General features: G+C 51.3%; 1 protein-coding gene across 1 annotated transcript in view; it reads left to right on the top strand.

Moving 5' to 3' along the window:
- Positions 1–24,524, top strand: part of Otog (otogelin) — a 69,089-nt gene continuing 44,565 nt past the window's right edge. Inside the window, 20 exon segments of the mRNA NM_001106262.1 lie at positions 1–148; positions 551–611; positions 735–792; positions 4,528–4,603; positions 5,438–5,530; positions 5,679–5,833; positions 8,177–8,295; positions 9,079–9,284; positions 10,033–10,163; positions 10,356–10,462; positions 11,053–11,162; positions 11,543–11,671; positions 12,631–12,739; positions 13,006–13,052; positions 13,507–13,652; positions 17,874–18,006; positions 18,531–18,708; positions 20,706–20,830; positions 21,774–21,986; positions 23,132–23,324. Of these exon segments, the coding sequence (NP_001099732.1) occupies positions 43–148; positions 551–611; positions 735–792; positions 4,528–4,603; positions 5,438–5,530; positions 5,679–5,833; positions 8,177–8,295; positions 9,079–9,284; positions 10,033–10,163; positions 10,356–10,462; positions 11,053–11,162; positions 11,543–11,671; positions 12,631–12,739; positions 13,006–13,052; positions 13,507–13,652; positions 17,874–18,006; positions 18,531–18,708; positions 20,706–20,830; positions 21,774–21,986; positions 23,132–23,324 (2,495 nt within the window). The 5' untranslated portion in view covers positions 1–42.

Here is a 24,524-nt window from a genome sequence, read left to right on the forward strand (position 1 = left end):
AGCTGAGCCCTGCGCCTGACTCTCGGATCGCCTGGCACCCTGATGGGAGCCCGAGCGCCCAGACTCTGCTTGCTTCTCTCTTGCTTTTGTCTACTTAGGGTTGAGCCTGCTGCGGAGTTGGAGTTCAAGCGCACGGTGCAGCACCAGGGTGAGAAGGGTTGTGAGCTGGAGGGGTCTGGGGCTCGGGGAGCGTTTGGGGGAACAGGTCTGGACCGGGTTGTAGAAAAGAGAAAGATGGTGTGCGAGAGGGGAGGAAGACATCTAGACAGCCAGGCCTGGGACCAGATGCTTTTAAGGTAGTTGAGAAGAGCCGGGCGATGGGGAACTAGAGAGAACTGAGGCCCAGGGAGTGGAGGGAAAGAGGGAGACCTTCTCTGGAAGGATCCTGGGAGCTGGAGAAAGGGCTTGAGGAAGTGTGCTTGGGGATGGGGTGGGGCGCAGGCAGTGCTGGGTTATGGAGTTCAGGCTTCCTTGCCAGTGGGAGAACACAGTGGTGGAGGCCCCAGCAGAGGTGGCCTTATGCGGAGTGGAGAACATGGTCCCTCCCCAGCCTCAGCACTTACATGGAAAGCCGGTGAGGAGCTGCAACAGGAGCCTGCTCCTGAGCCCAGGTAAGTCACTGCCTCTCCCACCGGTGGTCCCACGCGGCCCCATCGTATTCTTGGCACACGGGACCAAGACTTGAGTGGAAGCAAGGCTGCTCCTATCTCCTCACATATGCCATTTCTCATTAGCCACAGCTACCAGATGCCCTTTGCAGTAGAAGATGTCACTACAGCTATGGAAGGCCAGGTAAGAGATGCCTGGGGGAGGGGCTTTTTCTGGGCCTGAAATAACAGAAGATTTTCTTGGGGGTTATGTGGAGGAGAGGAAATACTCTGGTGCGTGTCTGAGTGTGTAAATTCATGAAATCTATCTGTTCTCATTTTTCTAGTCTATTGGGTCCCTAGTATTTCTTTTTAGGAGAGGCAGGCACAGTTCCTTTTGGGAGACAGCTGAGTCCCCCTCCGCCCCAGAGGAGAGCAGGCAGGTGAGGGTTTAAGAGAGTGGCGTTCTCTTCTCATCTTACCTGTGGAAGCTGGAAATCCTGAGGCCCCTCTTTCCATACCCTGTGCAGAGCCACAGCAAGGCAACTCTGAGAGGCAAGGCGAAAACTGGGCCACCTGCTGGGGGCTGCAAGGAAAGACTGGTTAAAGAATGGTGGGTAGAGCGTGAGGAGGAGCTCTTGAGATTGTCCTCTGACCTGCACACTCTCACATGTATACACAGACACAGTCACACACACACATACATACATGCTCAGATACACAGACATACATGCTCAGACACATACATACATACACATACATATGTACTCACACATGCACATTCAGACATACATATACATGCTTAGACACATACACGCTCATACATACACACTGACACACACATACACACAAACATACTCACACATACACATGTTCAACACATGCACATACACACACACATGCTCACACATACACATACATGCTCACGCACATACACACATGCATACATGCTCATGCATACATACACACACATTCACACACACATACACATGCTCACACATACACACATATATACTCATACATACACATGTTCAACACACACACATACACACACATACATGCTCACACATACACACATACACACTCACACACATTCACACACACATAGGCTCAGACACACACATATACCTGCTCACACACTCACACACACACATGCTCACACACACATATGCTCAGACACACACACACACTCACATACATACATGCTCACACACACACATACACACACACACACACACTCAGTGACTCCTGACCTTACCCCCAGGGCCCACTGACTCCTGACTCCAGACCATCCTGTGGGGTCTTCCCGTCTGGGCTCTTCCGATTTTGTGAAAGAGGTTTTTTCCATTGGCCAAACTTTGTTGTTGATCTCCGGATTGGATAACTCAGATTCACTGTCTTATCCTGTCTTCCATTTGTCTTCTGTCTTTTACAACCACAGACATGTTACACACCAGCCAATGTTCTCTCAGGAAGCTTGACCCTCATGTCCAGCCTGATAATCAGCTCAGGGGAGCCCTTGTGTCAGGGAGCTAGGGGTGATAATTGATACTGTAAAAAAGTGTCCCTGCTATCTGCCCTTCAAAGCTGGATGCAGAAGCCCAGATGAATAGAAGCGGGCAGGCCTTCTCCAAGGCCTGTCTTTCATCTCATTGTCCTGCTTTTCAGGTTTCAGGATCAGAGTCCTACTCAGTTTGAGTTGAAAGGTGGAAGTTGAAAGGGCGTCCTCTTCATAGACAGGGTAGCTGACTTTCTGGAACCTATAATGCGCAGATACACCAACATGCTTGTGGAGCCAGACTTGCCCCTCTGCCCACATGACTAGAAATTCATACATTTTCATGGAGATAAAGGTCCTTACACCCAAATGCCTCATTCCCAGTGGGCAGAGTGACCCTTGGTGGTTTCCTGGTTAGGCAGCCTTGCCCTTTGCCACTGAGAAGTGTCCTGTGTTCCTTAGGGTTTTTATTGCTGAGATAAGAGAGTGTGACCAAAAGCAACTTGTGGAAGAAAGGGCCTATTTAATATACAATTCTCAGATCACAGCCCAGCACCGAGGAAAGTCAAGGCAGGAACTCCGAAGACAGGAACTTTTAGACAGGAACTCGTACAGAGGCCACAGAGGAGTGTTGCTCCCCATGGCTTTCTCAGTCTGCTTTTATATGGAATCCAAGACCACTTGCCCAGGGGTGGCACTGCCCCCAGTGAGCTGGGCACTCCCCATCAACCATCAATCAAAAATTCCCCCACAGATTTGTCTACATGAAAGTCTTAGGGGGAATTTTCTCAGTTGAGTCTCTCTCCTAAATGATTCTAGCTTGTGTCAAGTTGACATAAAACTAATCAACACAGGTCCTGAGCATCTATACCAGTGACATGGGCAGACATCACCCATTACTCCATAGAGTTAAAAGGATTGACAGTGGCCTTCCACTATAGTGACTCTAGAGCGACCGAGGCCCACATACTGTGAATGAATGCTTTGAGGGCTTCTATCCAGAATACTTGGTCTAAGCAAGTGGGGGCAGGTCCCAGGTAAACTTTCTTCTCTTCTCTTCTCTTCTCTTCTCTTCTCTTCTCTTCTCTTCTCTTCTCTTCTCTTCTCTTCTCTTCTCTTCTCTTCCCTTCCCTTCCCTTCCCTTCCCTTCTCTTCCCTTCCCCTCCCTTCCCTTCCTTTCTCTTCTATTCTCTTGTCTTTTTTCTTTTTCTTTTGAGACAAGGTCTTACTATGTAGTTGCGATTGGTCTACAACCAGCTATGAGGATCAGGATGACCTTGAACTCAAGGGAGATCCCCCTGTCTCTGCAGGGCTCAGGTATTCTCCAGAGGTCTAAGGTTGTAACCCGAAGGCCATGCACTAGGCTGAGGAAAAATATCCTTGTTATTTGAGACACCAAGTGAAATCTAGTATACTTTCAATTATTGCTACTATAACCACAAGCATATTAGCAGTGCCAATCAATCACTGACGGAAGTCAGGGATGTTTACTAGTACCAGCAGATGTCACTTATGTTTGCCGCTCTTACGCAGTCTTGGCTGTGAGGAAACTTGCTGATGGGTCTTATTTTATGTGTTACTAAAGAAGTATAATTTTACCCAAGCTCACATAAATAAAACATTTTCATATTTACATTATAACTGGTTTCCTTTGTAATCTTACATTTCATATATTTATAAACACTTTTCTGAGAAGGTACCACCACATGTTTTTTGCTAGATTGTTAAAGGGGTTCATGACATCAGAATGATCACAAACCTGGTTGGTCCTGAAGATTAATTATTTGGACAGGATTTAAAGAGTTCTCTAAGCTGGGGTGGTGGTGCACACCCACAGCTCCAACACTTGGGAGTAGAGGCAGAAGGATCGGGAATTCAAGTCTGTGGCTAAATATCAATACAGTAAAATCAAGAATTTTCCAGAAAATGGCCTTGGTGCTTTGCAGCTCTGGTTGTCGTCTGACCACAGCAAAGTCTCAGGAGCCATATCTGAGGTGGCGTGATGTACATTTATGAAGGCTAAGCTTAATCTGTCCCAGGACCATGGGAGGAGGGTGGCAAGTGTTCCCTCTACATACTTCTTCCCATTGCCCGTGGGGATACCCGATTCCTGGGGCTAGGTAAGAACTTCTGGGGAGATCCCAGAAACCAGGGGCCAAAGTGGGGCAAAAACACAGAAAACTGACAAAGAATGGGTGAAGGTCTTCTCATGTGGCAAGAAGGAGATGGTTTGAGTGTCCAGCAAACTTCACACACCAAGGAGGGGTGGTGCGTTTGACCAGGCTCCAGGAATGGAGGCTTCTGGACATTCCTTATGGTGAGAGTCCCTGCTGGGAGCCAGGCTTCATCTAAGGCATAGATGTCCAGGTTTAGATGCAGAGGAAGAAGACATGGAGCTTAATATCCCAGTGCACAGAACTAATCATTCTCTGTTCCTAAAAGGATGCTGAAGCCTTCGATGCACCGGCCATGTCTTCATGGGAAAGGCGGCTCCACCGGGCCAAGTGTGCGCCGTCTTGTAAGTTGCTCCCTCTCTGTGGCTATGTGGAGGAAAGTCTGGCCTACAGAAAGCCTAGGAGGGTACCATTTGCGACTCCTTTCTGTGCTTGGAGTCTCTTCCTATCTTCCCCAGCTTGACCTGCATGGCCTCTCTGTGTCCTGTTCACATCCTTGTGGCCCGGCTCCTACCCATATTGTCTGATTCATGAGATTGCTGCCCCACAAGATGGTTGACTGCTCACCCCACCTCATACTCTTCCTGATTTTGCTTCCTACTTCCAGTGGGATGACCCTTCAGTATGTTAATTCTCGCCTCACCTTTCTTAGCTCTAAGGCCTTCTCATCCCCTTCCTTCTGTCTGTGACCTAGTCACATGTCCTGTGTCTGTGCTGCCCCCCCCTTAGACTCCCATGTTTGTGTCCTGTCTGTGACTTTTTCCCTCACTATACTCTGTCCCCTCATTTGCTCATTCTCTCTCCTATGTTCTCACACCGATCCTGGTTCATACGTTGGGCTCTTCCCCTTGAACAGTGAATACTGGAATATCTCAAAGCAGTCATCCATTCCCTCCCGCCCCCAAAGGCTTCATATTCTTGGTTTAGCTGTCTTGCTTGCTAGCCAGGTCAAATGGCATCAGGACCACTTCATGCATACTAAAGGCTGAAGCTCTAAGACCACTCCCAGAATTCCCATCAGAAGAGGGACTGTGCTGTGGCCCTATGAACCCCATGTGGCCAGTATCAGGCTGTCTGGGACAAGGCCTTTACTTCTTGGTGCCTACTGGGAGGAGGTGTGTGTCTTGGCTCTGCTGGACTGGTGTAAGGTAGGAAACATCTCTGTGTCTCTCTTATAGACTTGTTCTCCTGCTTCAATGGGGGTGAGTGTGTGCACCCAGCTCTCTGTGACTGCAGACGCTTCAACGCCACTGGACCCCGTTGCCAGTTGGGTAGGTCTGATTTCTCCAGCCCCAGGAGGGACTGTGAGTGCAGAAAAGCTTTCGGGCAGGACCACAAGGATGGCCTTGCCAGATCTGGAGTCCCCCAGCCTCCAGCAAGATGCCCATACAGATCTAGGCTCACTTTGTCCTGTCTCAGTGTATAATGCTGGTCCTGAGAGGGACAGCATCTGCCGGGCCTGGGGCCAGCACCATGTGGAGACGTTTGACGGCCTGTACTACTACTTTTCTGGAAAGGGAAGCTACATGCTGGTGGGACACCATGAACCTGAGGGTCAGAGCTTTTCCATCCAGGTAAGGCCTCCTCTCTCCTGTCCTGCTGGTCCATGCAGGCTCCATCAGGACCTGGGAGCCTCTGGGGGCTGGAACCTGCTTGAGGCTAGAACCTTCCCTTTCCACTTTTCCCAGCTTCTGCTCAAGGACTCAAGCCACAGTCTAAGCCCCTGCTCACCAAATCTTTCTAGCTACCCATGGCTGTCCTTGGCTGCCCCTGTCTGCTCTTGGCCATTAGCTTCCATGGCATACTGTACTCTTTTTCTGAGTACGATGTTTCATAGTGGGAGGCCCTTAGGACAATAGCACAGACTTGGCCTTTGTCCACAGTACCTTCATTTTAATAGAGGAACCATAGCAAATGACATGAGTTATTTCAAGTGCAACTCAGAGAGCTGAGGTGACAAAATGTCAAAGACTGAAAGGCTTGGGAACCTGATATGGTCTATTGTGAAGGACAGCAATGACAAGGAAGTGACATCCATTGAGACAGAAGCTCATCGGAGCTAGCCAAGAGACGTGGGGGTGGGGTAACAGAAGGCATTCTAGAAGGAGGAACACTCATGTTAAAGAAGAGTATGATGCCTCAGAGAGGATGATGGGAATCTTGGAGTTCCTTTCTCTGAGGGCCTTCCTATATCTTTTGACATCCCAAGCCTCAGGGGAAACACTCTATGGGTAACCACACCTCACCCCAAGCCCTCCCTGTGTGCACATGTCTAACAAGGAGTGCTTCCACACGGGACCTTCTTGGCCAGACCATGTCTTTGGGCTTGTTCCCTGAGCCTTGATGAGTGTTGGACACCTGAATGCCATGTGAGACTCTGATCGGCAGAGGTGATGGGCGTTTCTGACAGATGGCGACTTGGTCAGTTGTGGATTGCAGTGGAGAGGAGAGGACTAGGGAGTTTAGTACTCATCCCTTTCCTGGCTGGCTGTGATCCTTCTGCCTCAGGCATAGAGTGAAGGTCATGGTGTCCTAGATGCCACGACCAGCATCACCTCCTACTCCCTGGTTTGTTTGTTTGTTTCTTTCTTTTTTCATCTTTATTAACTTGAGTATTTCTTATTTACATTTCGATTGTTATTCCCTTTCCCGGTTTCCGGGCCAACATCCCCCTAACCCCTCTCCCTCCTCTTCTCTATGGGTGTTCCCATCCTCCCCCTATTACCTCCCCCCAACAATCACATTCACTGGGGGTTCAGTCTTGGCAGGACCAAGGGCTTTGCCTTACTCCCTGGTTTCTTACTCCTCAGAGCTGTGTGTCATTTTCACAACAGATGTGTTACAATCACATAGTCGGATGAGATGCCACGTAAGTGAGTTATCAAATCGATGGAGTGAGTCACACCCTACATCAGCAAAGGAGAGAATAAACACACACACACACACACACACACACACACACACACACACACACACACACACACGTCCTCATTAATATGAAGATGTAGAAATACTTGATCTTGACCATTCACACACCTTGAAGTCCAGAACAGAGGAGTTGATCGACAGAGGCTGGTGGATCTCTGTGAGTTCGAGGCTAGCTTGCTCCACATAGTGAGTTCCTGGCCAGCCAGGGCTACGGTGTAAGACACCATTTGAACAAAAACAATGCTTGAACCTGAACTTGGGGAAAAAGTGGCTTCCATGATTCCTTCTTCCAGTTTAAGAGGCTTCAGCCTGGTCCACCATGTCCAAGGGTAATAGACTGGAGAGCTGGCTCCTGGGGAGTGTTTCCGCTCATGTCAGGTGACATTTGAAAACCTTTCCTCTAAGCACTAGAAACCTGCCCCACCTTCTGGATCTATGACCCTTACAGTCTGGGTTCTTGAATGGCTGAGAAGGTCACATGTAACAAGCAGCACAGGACGGGTGTGTGAGTGCAGGACAGGGCTAGTTTCTGCATCCCGGGAGTGTGTAGGTATAGAGTGTGTGCATTGAAAGTGTCCGTGAGCATGTGTCTCGGTGTGTCTGGGTTCACACACCTGTGTGATGGAAGGTGAGTTCATGTGTGGCCTTTTGATTTGATGGAACTTGGAGATACCCCAGTGCTCTGAGAAAGGCTTTGAAATCCGACCCATTTGGATCTAGGTCAGAATCCCATCTTTGCTATTTTCTAGTCTTGTGTGCATGTGACTTTTGCCCCTTCTCTCTGTTCCTCAGACAACCATGAGATACAGGTGGTCCTAGCTCTTCCCCTGCTGCGGTGTTGAAGAGGGCACTGAGAAAGGTCATGGAGGAAAAGTGTTCAGCACACAGGGGTCACACACTCACCCCACACTGGTGGACTGAAGCTTAGGGTGGCCTTGGCGGTTGCTGCAGATTGACCTCTGAACACCCTGCTCTGTCCACCCAATCAGGTGCACAATGACCCTCAGTGTGGCCCCGCCCACTACACCTGCCCAAGGTCTGTCAGTCTCTTCCTCTCGGGTGAACGTGAGATCTGCCTGGCCAAGGAGGTCACCCACGGAGGTATAAGGTAACTCCCTGATGTGAGGTAGGGGTTACCCCTGGCAAGCTGCATGGAAATTGATAACTGGGGACAGACACATTGTCCTCCTTGGGGGCAGAAACGCACACCTGGTCTGTGTGTGTCTAGCCAGCAGTACTGGTGATGGATGAGTGTCTTCACATTCTCCGCAGCTGTCAAACCTTGTGGACTTCCTACTGTTTAGGAAAACAGTAAAAGTTTCTAGAAAGTGGAGCTTCCTACTAGAAACGCTGTCCCTAAACTCACATACAGTTTCTCTGAGCAGACATGTATTTATCTTTTTCTGAGGATGGATGGCCATTTTGAATGGCAGTTATCACGCTGGACAATCAGGGACTGCTAGATGATCAGACCTATGGCTGACTGAACTTTTTCTCTTCCTGTCAGCTGGGCTGAGGTGGGACAGGTGTAGGAGGGCTCCTCTCTGTTCTCAATCTCCTATTACCTCATCCCCTTCCCTTTCTATTCTTCCTGTTCTGGATCAGCATAGTAAAATGAAACCCCTCTTACAAGATATCGGTTCCCTTCGGGAGAAAGGAGCTGATGGATTGGTTCTCTCAGGATTTATCCCTGCCCACAATATTATGATCTTTGAAGGCCCCTTGAAGATCAAAGGATCCTCGTGCACTTTGGTACACTTGGGAATTCTGGAGGATGAGGACATTAAAAAAACTCATGGCACTGGGTAGGGTGGTGGCAGCCATCTTTGTGGTAAAAGCAGGCCCCGTTGGAGTTGTGTGGACACTCTGCAGCCCTGGGCTTTGCTCTCAGGATCCAGCTGCCACAGGTGGTGGCGGGTGTGCAGCTGCAGCAGCTGGCTGGTTATGTCATTGCGCGGTACCCATCAGCCTTCACGCTGGCCTGGGATGGTGCCTCAGCTGTCTACATCAAGATGAGCCCCGAGTTTGTGGGCTGGACCCATGGGCTGTGTGGGAACAACAATGCCGACCCTCAGGATGACCTGGTGACCAGTTATGGTAAGAGTCTGAGGGAAGGCACCTTGTGGGATATTTTGTGGGGATGGAGACTGGGTTAGGATTGCTCTGGCCAGACCTCTGGCATCATGGCCATGGTAGAGAAAACCCAATGGGAGTCAAGGGCTTGCTTGCAAAACTCCGTCTTGCTAGGCATGTTCTCAGCCATGTTCTGAGTCTCAATCTCTTCAACTGTGAGGTGTTCATGATGAGAATTCCAACTGGGGAACTTCTCTAGGTGGGTTTGATCCCACATGGTTTCCAGAGGAAACAAGGGATCAGAGGGAGGAGAAAGGGCCAGGCTGGAGCCAAAGTCTCTGACTGACAGGTCGATGGGAGCTACAGGTGAAGCTCAGGGCACATCATGTTGGCCCTGGCAGAGAGCTTAACGGTGTCCCTTTGAGTACTTTATAGCTATAGTTCCTGGCAGCCATCTCCCTAGGTTTTAGTTCTCTTTTCTTTGGGTGGGGAAACTGAGGCTCAAATGGATGTAGACTCTGCTTCAACCTGCACACTGGTCCCTTCAACTATCCCGTGTTTCCTCTGATGAGTATGGAACAGCTGTGAGACAGTACAGGTTTTAGGACACTCACATCTCCTGATGAAACGGCTCCAAGAGACTGGCTGAGTTGGGAACCCAGCATAGGGTGGGAGCGGGTGGCTTCCCCCTAATGGCTCTCCCTTGTCCTCTGCTCAGAGCCCTCAGTTCTGCTGCCCACATGCCTTATCACGATACACGTTTTCCCCGCAGGGAAGCTGACTGATGACATAGGGGAGTTTGTGCACAGCTGGCAGGAGCAGGTCCCAAACAGCCCTCCAGTACCTGTGATGTCTTCCCTGCCTCGCCCACCATGCCTGCAGCAGAGTCCAGCGTCCATGCAGGTGTGTGTCCTGAGGAGAAGCTCCCTCCCCAGTAGAAAGCTATTGGTCACAGGGCCCAGGATGGCTCATACCCATAGCCCCCTTCCCTTCCCTCTCAGCCTACCTTTTGCTTATTTGGGTTCCCTTATTTGGATGGTGAATCAGGGAGCCATGCTGTACTCCCAGCCTAGCTCCTGCCTCTGCCCCACGCAGGGTGTGTATGAGCGCTGTGAAGTACTGTTGAGGTCTCCCTTCGATGCCTGCCATGCCTATGTCAGCCCTCTGCCCTTCACAGCCAGCTGTACCAGTGACCTCTGCCAGTAAGTGGGCAGCTAGGTGGTGGACTGTAGGGAGCGTCTTCCAGTATTGGGATAAGGGATTGGGATGTGGGCCAATGAGCCTGAGAATGCTTGGCCCTTACAGAACTGTTTGCCAAAGCTCTAAAATTCTTATATGCCAAGAAAGGGTTCAGCTGTCCCACTTAACTGAGGCTCAGAGATGGAGCTCAACTCCCTCAGGGTCACACAGCGAATTGGCACCAAGGTTGGGAATGTAGGCTTCCTGCTTTGAGTCTGGGTCTCTGTGTGGCTGGATGCCTTCCTGGAGGAGGATGCTCTGAGGTTCTGAGAGTGTTGATGGCAGCAGTTCTCAACTTGAAGGCTGCTGCTCTCTGGGGTTCAAACCACCCTTTCCCAGAAGTGATCTAAGACCATCAGGAAGCACAGATATTCACATTATGATTCATAATGGTAGCAAAATTACAGTTATGGAGTAGCAACGAAAATAATGTTATGGTGTGGGGGGGTGGTCATCACGTCCTATTATTAGGATGGTTGACAATCACCTGGTCTATGGGATGGTGATGGTTGGTGACAGGCTGGACTTTCTCACATTCAATATCCTCGCACAGATCAGGAGGTGATGAAGCCACTTGGTGCCGAGCACTGACGGAATATGCCCGGGCCTGTGCACAGGCGGGGCGCCCTCTGCAGGGCTGGAGGACCCAACTCTCACAATGCAGTAGGTTCGGGGTGGAAGTGGGCGGGGTGGGGTTCTGATGTGGGCTGTGGGTAGCAGCCACGGGCCTCAGCTCAATGCCCTGTCCTGCTCACTCAGAGCCTCGGCTGTCAGAACCTTAAGTTCTGAGGTTCCATCCTGTGGCAGATGGGAGAAGTAAGGCTGAGCCTGAAGGCTGGGTCTGGGGTCTCAGAGCACCCCGACTTTCACCAGTCTCTTGGGCACCAAATACTCTAATTGGGACTGGAGGGTTCAGGGAAATGAGAGTCCTCCCATTCCCATTCCAGGACTTGGAGTGAGGGTGGGTGCTGGCCAAGCAAATAGACCACAACCTCCCTCCCTTCCTCCCTCCCTCCCCCCTTCTTCCCTTCTTCCCTACCAAGCTGTGCGCTGCAAAGAGAAGATCTTCATCTACAACGAGTGTATTGCTTGCTGTCCAGCTTCCTGCCAATCCCATGCTTCATGTGTGGACAGCGAGATCGCCTGTGTGGATGGCTGCTACTGCCCCAATGGTTGGTTATGGGGAGGGTGGGGGGAAGTTCCTGGCCTGGCATGAATGCATGGCAATCAGGGGACTCAGAGGATGCCTGCCTGTGGAATGAATGAGGGGACAAACAGCGAAACCAATAAGTAAGTGACAGACTTAAGGACAGGAAGGGTGAGGGCAGAGCTAGGCTTCTCGACAGTTTGGTTCATCAAGTAGCTCGACCTCCTTTGGACGGAGCTGTCCAGGCGAAGAGAAGCCACTCATTCATTTTTATGCACACGCTTTTGCTTAAGCATCCATCCACAGTTGTGTTGTCCTGTGTCCAATGGCGTGTTTATGATGAATGAGGAACTTGGCTGGATGGAAAGGGGAGATTAGAAACTGTAAAGCCGGAGTGCTGGCTTAGTGCGTGCAAAGCCTGATGTCCACCCCAGCGTTGCCTGAGCTGGGCATGGTGATGCACACTTTAGCACTAGCACTTAGGAGGGGAGGAAGGCAGGACAGCTAGACAGGCAAGGTCATCCTCTTTATCTAAGGAGTCCAAAGGCCATCCTGGAACACGTGGGGCCCGGTCTCAACAAAGTAGAGTGACAGGCTTTGATTTTAAGTAACAGAGCCTGCTTCCAGGGATGTGGCACTGCAGCCTAAGCTATGGTGAAATGAAGGCTGGCTCAGGGGGTCAGAAAAGAAGAGTTCTGGGGATTTGTGTTATATGGGGAGGCCAGGAAAGGTCTCTGGAGGAGGCAGTAGGAGACAGCATGGCGGGGTTTGGGAGGTAGTGTGCAGTTTGAGGTGATACAATGAGTAAAGTCTATCTAGAAGGAAGTTGATATCCTGCCTGAGCTGGGATTTAGAGGAGAGTTTGAAAGTGGGCTCAGTAGAGAATGGACTCTGTGTATGGGGACTGTTATTCGAGAGCCCAGGAAGCCACCATAGTGGCTTGTGAGCAGAGTTGGAGTGAGTGGGCCTTTGGTCTCACCCTAGGTCTCATCTTTGAGGATGGGGTCTGCATGTCACCAGCCGAGTGTCCCTGTGAGTTCCATGGGACCCTGCACCCGCCTGGCTCAGTGGTGACAGAGGACTGCAATACCTGGTCTGTGTCCACTGCCCGGAGGGAGGGGCCTGGAAAGGCCAGCGCTTCCTGTCAGACTGTTTGCCTGGGGTTGAGGAACTCTGAGAAAACAGGGGTTACTCAACCTCTCTGAGCTCCAAGGGGGATGTCATTAGATCCATGGGCTGGGGTTGGGAGGAGATCCTCTCTACCATTCACTTTAGAGATGGGACGCTGCGGGCTGGGGGCTGGGACAGCATCTGGGCATTGAGGGCAGGGAGACCACCTTCTCCATCTTTGTGTTTCAGTACGTGCACTGCAGGGAAGTGGGTGTGCAGCTCTTCTGTCTGTCCAGGTACATCTGACCCTCACTCAGACCCTGCCCTCTTCTCCGTGTCTCAGAGGTTTGGGCAGGGACACTCTGGGGGCATGTCTACTCAGGGGCACTTGATTCATGGGACTGAACCTGACTCCTATTTCCTCTGCTGCTTTGGTTCTGTCCATCTCCTGCCGGAACTTGGGGCACTGCATTGAGACTTCATGGAACCCAGTGTTAATGCAGTACCCCGTCTCTCCTCGGGGGGGGGCACTCTAATGGGGGTTGTACTAAGTTTGCTCCTGAGCAGGCTTCCAAAAACAAAGGCACCCTAGCCTGACCAATTCCAGAGGGCAGAGCCTGCGTCCTGCCTTAGACTCGGATCTTGCAAGGCTGAGACAGTCCCCAGCAGGGGAGGGGAGCCATCCCATGAGGGAAGCTCATTAGCGTGCTCAGGATGCTTCCATGAGCAAGATGCCTTCTTCTCCCTCAGCTGAATGCTCTGTGACTGGCGACATCCACTTCACTACCTTTGATGGACGCCGGTACACATTCCCTGCCACGTGTCAGTACATCCTAGCCAAGAGCCGCTCCTCAGGCACATTTACCGTGACGTTGCAGAACGCCCCGTGTGGCCTGGTAAGGCTGGCTGGGTCTCCGTGTTCAAACAAGCCTCCCACAGACCTGGGTCTTCCCATGACTCAGCTGCTGCCTCTTACTGGGACACAGAACGGGTTCCAGAAACAGTTGGCACCCAGGCCCTCTGCTGGCTGAGAGTCTCTAGCGTGGGTCCTACTCTCCTAGACTTTCTATGTTTGTTTCTTTTTCTTTTTCCGTGTCTGGAAGGCCTATTTGTCTGATGAATTCAATCATCAAATTCTGAAAACCCGTTGGGGTCAGAAGCTGTACTGAGGTCTGACATTACTTTGTCTTCCAAGCCTCATAGCTTAGTGGGCCTGTTAGGCAACCCAGTTGCTGTGGGGGGTATGGATGGGGGCAGGGTAGGTAAACTTTTTCTTTCAGCTAGTCACTGGGTAGCTAAGGCAAAGGGAATCAGGAAAGGCTTCCTGGAGGAGGTGATCCCTGAGCTCGCCGGAGAGCATAGCTGAGACATTGGCCACAGCTGGTAGGGTAGGTGTGCATTTGTCTGTCTCAGTAGAGACTGCACTGTCCCTGGACTGACTGCGCTGAGCCACCCCCCCCCCCCACAGGCCGTGGTGTGGGTTATGCCCAAGCTCCTCTCTGCAGAGAAGAACCAGCGCTTTATGCCCATTCCTACCCCACATGTCTACTGTCTCCAGTTCCAGACTCTAGGGCCTTGAGCGTGAGCAGACCCCAGCTAGGAGGTCTGGATACAGTCTGGGAACTGTGGATAAGACAGAGGCTGGCTTTCTTCTTTTGCTTTGAGTGACCTCTTTCCTCTCTCTGCCCTAGTCCCCTCTCGGCTGTTCTCCATGCAGGATACTGTCTGTCTTCCAAGATGGTCACTTCTGTTGCATCTTGAATGTGGGAACAAAGAGGGCTGACAGAAAGACACAGAGCAGTCCCCACTTCTCTCGTTCATGCGGGTCAAGAGCCCAGAGCACAGGAGGACTGTGGGGCCCCAGGGTGCCTTGCTCAGCTGTCTCTCCGCCATGTCCCAGATAGACAGCTGGCTAGCCTGAGCCTGTCCAGTTGGCCTCATTGTTGGACGGTATTTCTTGATTGCAAGCTTTTGTTCCTGCCTCAAGACAGGGTCCTTCTTGTGCTTCTATTTGCATGGTAAACCTATGGCAGTCCCAATCCTGTAAGCTTAGGGCTGGGCACAGAAAGGGCTACACAGAGGATCCCACCCAACCCCCTCTCAGGCACGGCATACTGCGTGGTTTGAGGTGTGGAGGGGGGTGGAGTAGCAGCGGGAATGTCAGCAGAGCAGAAGGGAGGGTCATGTGGCAGAGGTGGCATCCAACCTAAGGGTGTCCCTGTAGAGTTAAGTACAGGCACAAGGAGGCAGGTCACCCTGGGAACTGACCATGCCAGAAAGCACTGGCAGGGAGTGGTCAGGATGGAGTGTACAGGGCACAGTGACAGAGGTGGTGGTGGGACCCGTGACACTCACACCCAGTGCACTGAAGTTTGATTTTCTGTACAGCAGCTGATGTAAGTGCACACCAAGGTGGTGGACATCACCGTCCTCCCTGTTTACGTTTGATGGGCTATCTTAGATGCTTGGGGGACTTTCATGACTACCCAGATCTTCACCTGACTCCAGGGCTGGATGCTGTCACGGAGTCAGGTGACAACAACTTAATACTTTTAGAGTGGCTTTGGAGTGTTATACAGTTCTTGCAAAGCTAGGACCAATTCCCACGTTCCGTTTCCTTTGTTAACATCTTATGCTACCGAATGCATTTTTGCTACTTGGTACTTCTCCTTTTTTTTCTTCCTCTGACAGAACACCATGGCCAATGGGAGCTTCTGGAACATTGATTTGGGCTTATGGTTCCAGAGGGAGTGTCCATAATGGTGGGGGTTGTGGGGGGAATGCACAACAGCAGGCAGCTAGAACAAGAGCTGAGCCCTCACATCTCAACTGCATACAGCAAACACACACACGTGGGGGCGGGTGGGAGAGGGAGAAACAGGAAGTGACACACTTTATCCCACAAGGCTCCTGTCCTAAAAGCCCCCAACCCCGAGCACCACCACCAACTGGGGCCATGTTCAAACACATGAGCCTAGGGGAGACGTTCACAGCAACATAGCACGGTACATCAAAAGCAGCCAACCGGGACTGATCCTTTGCCACTAGCTGAGGCCACGGTTTACTCCAATTTTATTGGTTTTCACCCAATGCCATTTTTTCTGGTCCAGCACCTCACGTTAGATATAGTTACATGTCTTCGGCTCTTCTTGGCTGTCTGTTAGACTTTCCTAGTTTACGATGACCGTGAAAGCTTGTGAAGTCCTGGCCAGAGAGGTTGCTACTGGCAGAAGGCTCCCTTGGGATTTGTCTCAGGGTGAGATTTGCATATTATTTGCATATTTACATTTGAGGTGACAATCTATAGCTTCTTTAATTTTGTCACTCGATTGCTTCAGATTTGGCCAACGATAGATTTTTCCGTTTGGGTCCTGCATCCCTTTTATGCACTCATATCATACGTGTACATACATGGTCATCTGCACGCTTCCTTATTTCTGGCCCTATGGGCAACAACACATCAACATGGGCTGGTTATGTGTAACAAATGTAGCGGCTAATATAAGATGTCAACACTAGAAACAGGTGAGCAAAGGGGGCAGGTTGGAATGAGCCATGCCATGGTGGATTAGAGCCGGAACATGGGTATGAGTGCATGTTTAGTTGACTTTGTGCTTTTAGATATATTTCTATGTATCTATACAGATGTGCTATATATAAATGCTGGTTCATATACCTGTGTCCATTGGTTATGCAGATACGTGCAAGGGTTATACATATATTTCCCTTTTATCAACTCGGAGGGCCAAAAAGAAATGTTGCTCCAATGCCAACTTACATCCCCAGTGCTGTGGGTTTCTAAGTCCATCCTTCAATAACGAGACTGGGAGAGTCAGCAGTATCTTGGAGGAATGGGACGGGAAATGCATAGGAAGCATGGCGAAGAGAGGTCACGGTTCCCACATGGCCCTGCCCATGTCACTCAACCATAACTCAAATGTCCCTTTTTGTGCCTCAGTTTTCTGATCTGCGAAAGGGTGATGCTATTTCCAGCTTAGATGTGGGTCTTGAGCATAGTGAGGACTCAGGAACAGAGGTTTAGCTCCAGGATCCTGGTGCGAAAGCCCGCTGTCATGAGCAGAACTCAGCAGGGTCGGGGCTTCGCTGCCAGCATTAGTCTTCACTATCGTCACGTCCCCTGGGACAGGGACAGCCTTTCCTACCTCGGCAGCAACCTCTCTGTTCTTTTGAGTGCTTTGCTGGTAGGTATCCTCTCCTTGCTTACAGCGGCCACTGCTCCTGTTACGGTCAGTCCACTTATTTAATGTCTCTGTCCCACGTAAGTTTGCAATCTTGAGCAGGAGAATGTGCTTGTTCAGTACTTGTCTGTGAAGCCCAGTCTAGGGCGGCCTGCACATGGCAAACACTTAGGACATCTGTGAATAGGATATAGATGTCTTCCTGTGGAAGAGAGGTATGAATGGGCATGCTATGTGCTGTTTGTTTCAAAAGTGGAGAACCCCAGGCCCAGGGACTATTAAGCTCATTTACTGTTCCCCATCCCTGCCTACTGTGGTGGTTGCACGGACCTTATTCATACATGCTAGGCAAGGGCTGACCCTTTACAAAGCCCTTGCCCTTTAAAAGTTTTTTTTTTCACTTTGAGGCAGGGTCTTGCCAAGGTAACGCAGGCTGGCGTGGACTCATTCTGTCTCTCTGACAGGTCTTGAACTAGGTATCTTCCTGCGTTAGCTTTCTGAACAGAGTTGGGTCCTTGCTTGCCCTTCAGTGAGGTGCGGCGTATGGCACATGAGCACATGAGTCTGTGTAAGACTGCACACGGATGCGAGTGAAGCTCTGGGGCTGCAGTTATATGAGGGAGCCATGGTTTCCAAAGCTAGACTGAGCCGTGTGGGAGCCACCTCTGACCTGCGCCTTTGGACAGCTCATTAACCATCATGCTGACTACTGTTATTCCAGCTCTTCAGCCAACCTTGTCCGTTCTGGGCCTGATGGTCTCCCCCATGAGTCCTTCATGCCCCCTTGTGGCTCTGCTTCTTACTCTGAGGAGCCTGCTCCTCAAGTTGGGCTGGGTCTCTGTCATGGAGGGTTCTCTTTAGGCTGTCAGGAGAGATCGCACCAACTAATGCTGCCCATTGGCCCTCCTTTTTCTCTAGAACCAGGATGGGGCCTGTGTCCAGTCAGTGTCGGTGATTCTGCACCAGGACCCTCGGAGACAGGTGACCCTGACCCAGGCAGGAGATGTCCTTCTGTTTGACCAGTACAAGATCACCCCACCCTACTCAGATGGTATGGCTCAGGACGGTGATAGTTCACGATCCTTTCCCCAGCTTATCTACTCAAGGGATCTGCGACACGGGCAGCCCCTCCCAAGGATCAGGCTAGGGGACACTGAATTCAGGAAACAGGACTCCGGCATGAGAGTGTGACAGTTCCTTCTGACAGTAGGCCATTCATGGGACTGTTTCCTGTCTCTATGTTCAGTATTTATTTCCCCTCCGGAAAATCGAATTTAAGAATCCACTGTGACTGTATGGTTGTGTAAAAAATGGGACATTACAGAAGTCTTCTTATGTTAGAGCAAGAAACTGCACTCCCTCTGGGAAAGATGGGTTATTACTTGGAACCCACAATGTGACATTTCTCAGTAGAGGCTGCCTGGTAGGTTATGCCAGGGTTTAGCAAACCAATTCCAAGGCAGGGGTTCTCTGTAGGATGAAGCCAGGGCTGCATGCAGATGTGGGGGTGATGCAGAACTCTGGGCTGCTGCACTAACGAAATTGCTTACCTCCCATTTGCCATTCTGTGGCCAGACGCTTTTGAGATCCAGAAGCTGTCCTCTGTGTTCCTGAGGGTGAGGACCAATGTGGGTGTGCGGATCCTCTATGACCGGGAAGGGTTGCGACTCTACCTGCAAGTGGACCAGCGATGGGTGGAGGACACCGTGGGCCTCTGTGGCACCTTCAACGGCAACACACAGGACGACTTCCTGTATGTGTTCCTGCCCTGTAACAGGAAGCAGAGGGAGGACTGTGGGCTCCTTAGTATTGGGCATCCAGAGACACTGCCACACACATAGACACACACACACACACACACACACACACACATACACACACACACACCACACACACACACCACACACATACATACACACACACATACCACACACACACACCACACACACACACACCCAACACACACACACACACCACACACACACCACACACACACCACACACATACACACACATACCACACACACACACCACACACACACACCCAACACACACACACACACACCACACACATGCCACACACACGCCACACACACACACCACACACACACACCACACACACACACCACACACACCCAACACACACACACACACCACATACACAGACACACACCACTAATTATTTGCTTTTCCACATTTGAATTGAAGCATAATTTGTTAAAATAATGGTTCCAGTCTTCTGCGGGTAGAAAGATCATCACTTGGGGAGTTTGGTTAAACACTGGGCTGTGCGTAGATGTGGGAGTGATCCAGCCAGGTGGTGGGTCCTACTCCTGAAGAACCTCATTCAAGCCTCGTTTTTCCATAAGGACTCCCATAATCCTAGCCTCTGAGATAGATAGGCTGGGCCATGAGAAGTTTCTGGGTTTGATTAGTCTCAGACATTTACTTGTTGAATCAACTGTGAGCACCGTTAGGTAAGATAAGCCTCACTAGCCAGGGGCACTGGAGTCCCCAGGTCAGTCCCAGCGGGCCACCATGACCATCCCTACAGGGTGCTTGAACACTTTTGAGTTTGTACAATGTATGCCTGCCAGTACTCGGAGGAAGGCCATTTCCCAAGAGTTGGAAGCTGAGAGAATTTGTTCTCTGGGTGTGGTCACAGTTCAAGAATTCAGAAGGGGACAGTAGTTAGGCTCCTCAGAAAGGAGAAGGGTGGGAATGATCTTGAGGCTGGAGAATCCTAGCCCGTTCTTCAAGATACATGCAGTGGCTGATTTAGAAACATGGGAGGCGTCCTGTAGCCAGAATGAGGGGCTCAACTTCGCTATGATGAACAAGAAGAAGCCTTAAGTTTGCAACGTATGCACAGAGATAAGTGAAGCTTCCTCCTGTCTCGCCCGGTAGGGCTGGTGTTTGGGCAGCTGGTCAGAGTGGTAGAGGTAGACCTTGGTTTAGTGTTTGGGCTGCTTGCCACCCTCCAGGCATGTGTGAGTTCTGCCTTGTTTAGTTAGAACACTCACAGCTTAGAGCAGTAATGCAGGCATGGTGAGAGTCATGGTGGGTGTCATGGTGGGTGTCATGGTGGGAGTCATAGTGGGTGTCAGGCAGAACCTCACCCGCACAGGATGCTGGCTCTTTTCCTGTAGCACTCACACTGGGTTTCAGTGACTGTCGACACTGCCTCTGTTGAGGAAGCATGCTTGTCTCGACTTTCTCTCCCCTCTTCCCCATGCACGATCCATTTCCCGCTTACATCCCAGGATGGGAGAAGGAGAAGGTCATAGATCGCTGAGGGCTGGTATCCTCTCTAAGAATTGCTTTTTTACGTGAAGAGCTGGGAGTAGTCGCTAAAAGCATGCAGTCCTACACCCAGTGGGATCCTTTTGGGTCTTCTTAAGTGTGATTGTGTATGTGCCCATCTCTAATTGTGTTTGTTTGAATGTGGTTATACAGAACACCTTGACAACTGGTGTGTCTGGAATGCACTTGTGCAGTGTGTGTGTGTGTGTGTGTGTGTGTGTGTGTGTGTGTGTGTGCACGTATGTGCACATTTCTGTGTGTTGATGTGTGTGAGTGGTCTATACAGAGCTGCGTGTGTTCCCCTGGAGCTGGCTCAGAGTACAGCCTCACGCCTCCCCTGTGGCCATGTGTTAGATGTAAGCATGTGGCTGCTCCTGTGGATAGATGTTCTGTGTATCCCTATGTCCGCATGGACAAGTGTGCAACTGTAGCTTTGCCATGGCAACAGGTCTCCAGTGGGGGTCCCTGAGAGCACCCCACAACTGTTTGGCAATTCTTGGAAAACCCTGTCTGCCTGTGTCCCGCTGGCCCCTGGCTCCTTGCTGGACCCCTGTGATGTGCATCTGCAAGCTGGTGAGGAGTGGGGTTCTGGGGAGGCCTGGGGGGTGGAGTAGAGGTGAGCTGTTTTGAGAGAGGTGAGAAGCAACCTGAAGTGGGGGTGCCGGTCAAACGCATAGGAGTGACAGAAGGAGAGGCTGCAGGGAGGGGACAGGAGGGGACGAAGGCCAGGCGGGTGGGAAGCTTCCTGCTATGCCACTGTCGCCGATACTCACCTCAGTACTGGAATCCCATCTCAGATGCTCACGTGTCCCACCAGGCCCCCTCCATGCTCACTGCCCTGTACTCTGCTCTAGCCACACAAGCGACCATGCTGTCCATGCTGCTCTGACAGGCAGGTCTGCCCTCCTCCCAGGCTCTGAACTCATGTGCCCCCTCCCTCCCCAGCCACACACTCTTACCTCAGGATGAAGCCTACCTCAGTCCTTCATTACAACTTTTGCTCGAACATTACCTTCTCGTTGAGGCCTTTCTGGCTACTTAAAGTAGCAGTTGCCTACCCTGCCCCTCCTCAGACTGCCTAGCATTTCCCTAGCCTTCTCAATGCCCTAGGTTCGTGGCTCTTCTATCTGACTAGCAAAATTGTTTACCTCTAACAATGGTCTCATCTAACGAGTTTGTCTACCTGAGGGTCTGGAATTTGGTTAGCAATGTTCATTTCTGTGTCTCCCTTAGCAGACAGATCCTGACCTGGCATGAGGTAGAATCATTACATGAAGTACCTGCTCATATTCCTGCCGTGTGCATGCACATACTTGTCTACATACATGTGCTAATCATAGAAGCACACACAAATACATGTGTGCACACAAACAAATGAACATATGCATGCACACGCACATGCATGCACATGCACACACCCCTCTACAGACCCTGAGGGAGAGCAGGAAAGGGGAGGCTGAGTCTTGGGGCAGCAGTCAGCCAGACCCCGCTCACTGACCGTATCTTCACATTCCAGCATCGTATGCGCTGCAGGCCTGCAGCGTGCTCACAGGGGAGCTCTTTGCACCCTGCTCTGCATATCTGAGCCCGATTCCCTACTTCGAGCAATGCCGTAGGGATGCCTGCCGCTGTGGGCAGCCCTGCCTGTGTGCCACACTGGCCCACTACGCACGGCTATGCCGGCGCCATGGGCTCCCGGTTGACTTCCGTGCCCGTCTGCCAGCCTGTGGTGAGTGCCCCACCCCTGTACATCCGTGGGAGCCTAGGCTCCAGACAGAGGTGTCCCCTAGCTCCAGATGCTTGGACGCAGTGTCCTGTCTCCTCCAGCCTGACTGCCATTCGTGGCCTTTAGGCTTAACATTTGGGACGTCATTGCTCCCGGTCCTGTCAGTCTGGCCAAGTTCAACCTAGCCCACTGCTTACCTCCGCTTCTGCCTTCTCCATGGGCAGAGCCGCATTCGCACTGCAGAAGAATGGGCACACGGAAGAACACTGGCTCTGAGGCCAGTTTGAGGTCACAGATCTTTTCATGTAAATGACCCTGTGGTGCCCCCTGGGTCTTGGTCCTTCCTGCCCTGAGAAAAAGGAATTGTGCTGGAAGACAGGGGCTCTGAGTTCTAGTCCAGCCAGGCAGGTAACGCGCTGTGCGACACTGCACAAGACTGTCGGCCTCTGAGTTAGTGTCTTTAGAGGTGTTTGGGACAGAATCTGTGGTTGCCAACTCTGGTTATACAGAAACTCAAGTAACTTAAAAATAACAATGCTCATGTATCCTTTATCTGCGTCCTGTGTCAACAAAAACATCACTGCTAACTGTGGGTTCCCAACATCTGCACTGGTTTTTTTGTTTGTTTGTTTGTTTGGTTTTGTTTTTTTTTTTTTTTTTGAGTAGCCTGGGATGGGAATAGCTAACTGTCCCTGGCAGTTTCAGTGGATTCGTAGCCTTGGTGCTGTGTGAGCTTCCTGGGAATGGGATGGTAGCCTCATATGGAGATGACAGGCCTGAACCCTAGGACAAAATGCTGGAGAGAGAGTGTGTGATCTTCCCAGTGAGGGATGCACGCCTGTGCGTGTTCATGCACCTTGGAGGGACATGTGTTTGTGTGTGCAAAACGGGCTGAGCACTGCAGCACTGGGGGCTCGACCTCCACTCTTCCCTAGGTCTCTTATCTAAGAACAGCACCTGCTTTTCCAGGCTGCAGGTAATGGATGCTGTACATTGAGACACTTCTTTGACCTTGGGCTGCTGTGTGACCAGGGATGGGACAAATGTCTTACCCTCTCTGAGTTTTTCTTTTCAAGATGCTACCCCCCGCACCCCCCCACAGTTGTGGGAAGAAGAGATACCAAGTTCAGTCTCCTTTCTCCCTACAGCGCTGTCCTGTGAGGCCACTAAGGAGTACAGCCCTTGTGTGGCCCTGTGCACACAAACCTGCCAGGACCTGGCCAGCCCTGATGTCTGCGGGGCTAACGGTGGTGGCAACTTCAGCAGGGATGAGTGTGTGGAGGGTTGCACCTGCCCACCGGACACATTCCTGGACACACAGACTGACCTCTGTGTCCCCAGGTGAGGGGCCAGTCCGGAACCTGGGAAAGGTGGGGAGGGAGGCTAGGGTCTGCTCTGGACAGCTGGGCTGAGCCTCTCTGACCCCTGCTTCCCCTCACCAATACGCAGGCCTTGTTGGAGAGGCAGGTAGCTCCCTCTTCTCAGGCCTCTCCCTCCTTCTGTAAAGCAGATTGAACTGGAGCCGCATCACCTCTCTCTCCTCAGCTTTCTTCTTCCAGGAGCATCTGTGTGCATCTCAGCATGCCGAGGGCATCCGGTTCTGAAAATCCAGTAGTGAGCAGAGCAGAGAGTAGTTTCCCAAATCCACAATTGAAGGTGGAAAGGCAGAACCCCCCTCCCAAACAGGTTCTTAGGGGCCTGGGGAGGTCAGGAGAGCTAGAAAGCCACATAGAGTGTGAGGCCAGAAGTCCTGGGTCACACACAGCTAAGGCAGAGGTGACATCTGAGGGGCCCTGAGGTGAAGGAAGGCAGGGAAGGAGTCTGAGAGGAGAACTGCCCTGTAGCCTGGCTGGTGGAAGCTGGCTGTGTGGCTGGAGGTAGACGGGGAAGAGCAAGCCACATGATTTTCAGATGACTGGAAGGCTCTGGGGTCTCAGTTTCTCCATCTATGAAGTGGTCTATTAATTACTCGGAGGTATACCAGTAATGAGGGGGAGGAGTCACTCCCTTTTAGGCGGCGAATGAGAATCACTCAGAAGCTTGTCACACTGCAGGGCTCTCCCATAGATTTCAGCTGTGTGCCCTCCAACACCCTTAATAAAAACCTCAGCGAGCTACACGGGAAAGACAAGGAATTGGCTGAAGAGTTCTGGGAAAGATGATTCCAGCCAGGGTCCCTCCCGTGGGTCCCCTGAGCCCTGGCCTGTTCTGCTGTAAGACCAGCAGTTTTGGAATCAGCTGTGAGAGCTGTGTGATAAGGACCTAGAGCCAGTGACTGCAGATAAAGATAAAAGACAAAGTGACACCCTTATACCCCAGAGGTCCCTGAGACGAATCCAGGAGAGACAGTGCCTGGGAGGGCCTAGCCTGAGACTCCAGCCAAAAGTGACCTGTCGGGGGAGTGACCAGCCGGGACAGATGCTGGGTCCGATTGACTCTGATGCTATCCCAGAACAGTATCCATTCTAACATGGACTGGGGCTGGGAGGTGGAGCTCTGAGTTGGTCCCCTCTGTGCTCTGACCTCTGAGTTAGGTTGCCT

This window comes from Rattus norvegicus, chromosome 1, assembly GCF_021556685.1.
Source record: "Rattus norvegicus strain SHRSP/BbbUtx chromosome 1, alternate assembly SHRSP_T2T, whole genome shotgun sequence".
Lineage (NCBI taxonomy): Eukaryota > Metazoa > Chordata > Mammalia > Rodentia > Muridae > Rattus > Rattus norvegicus.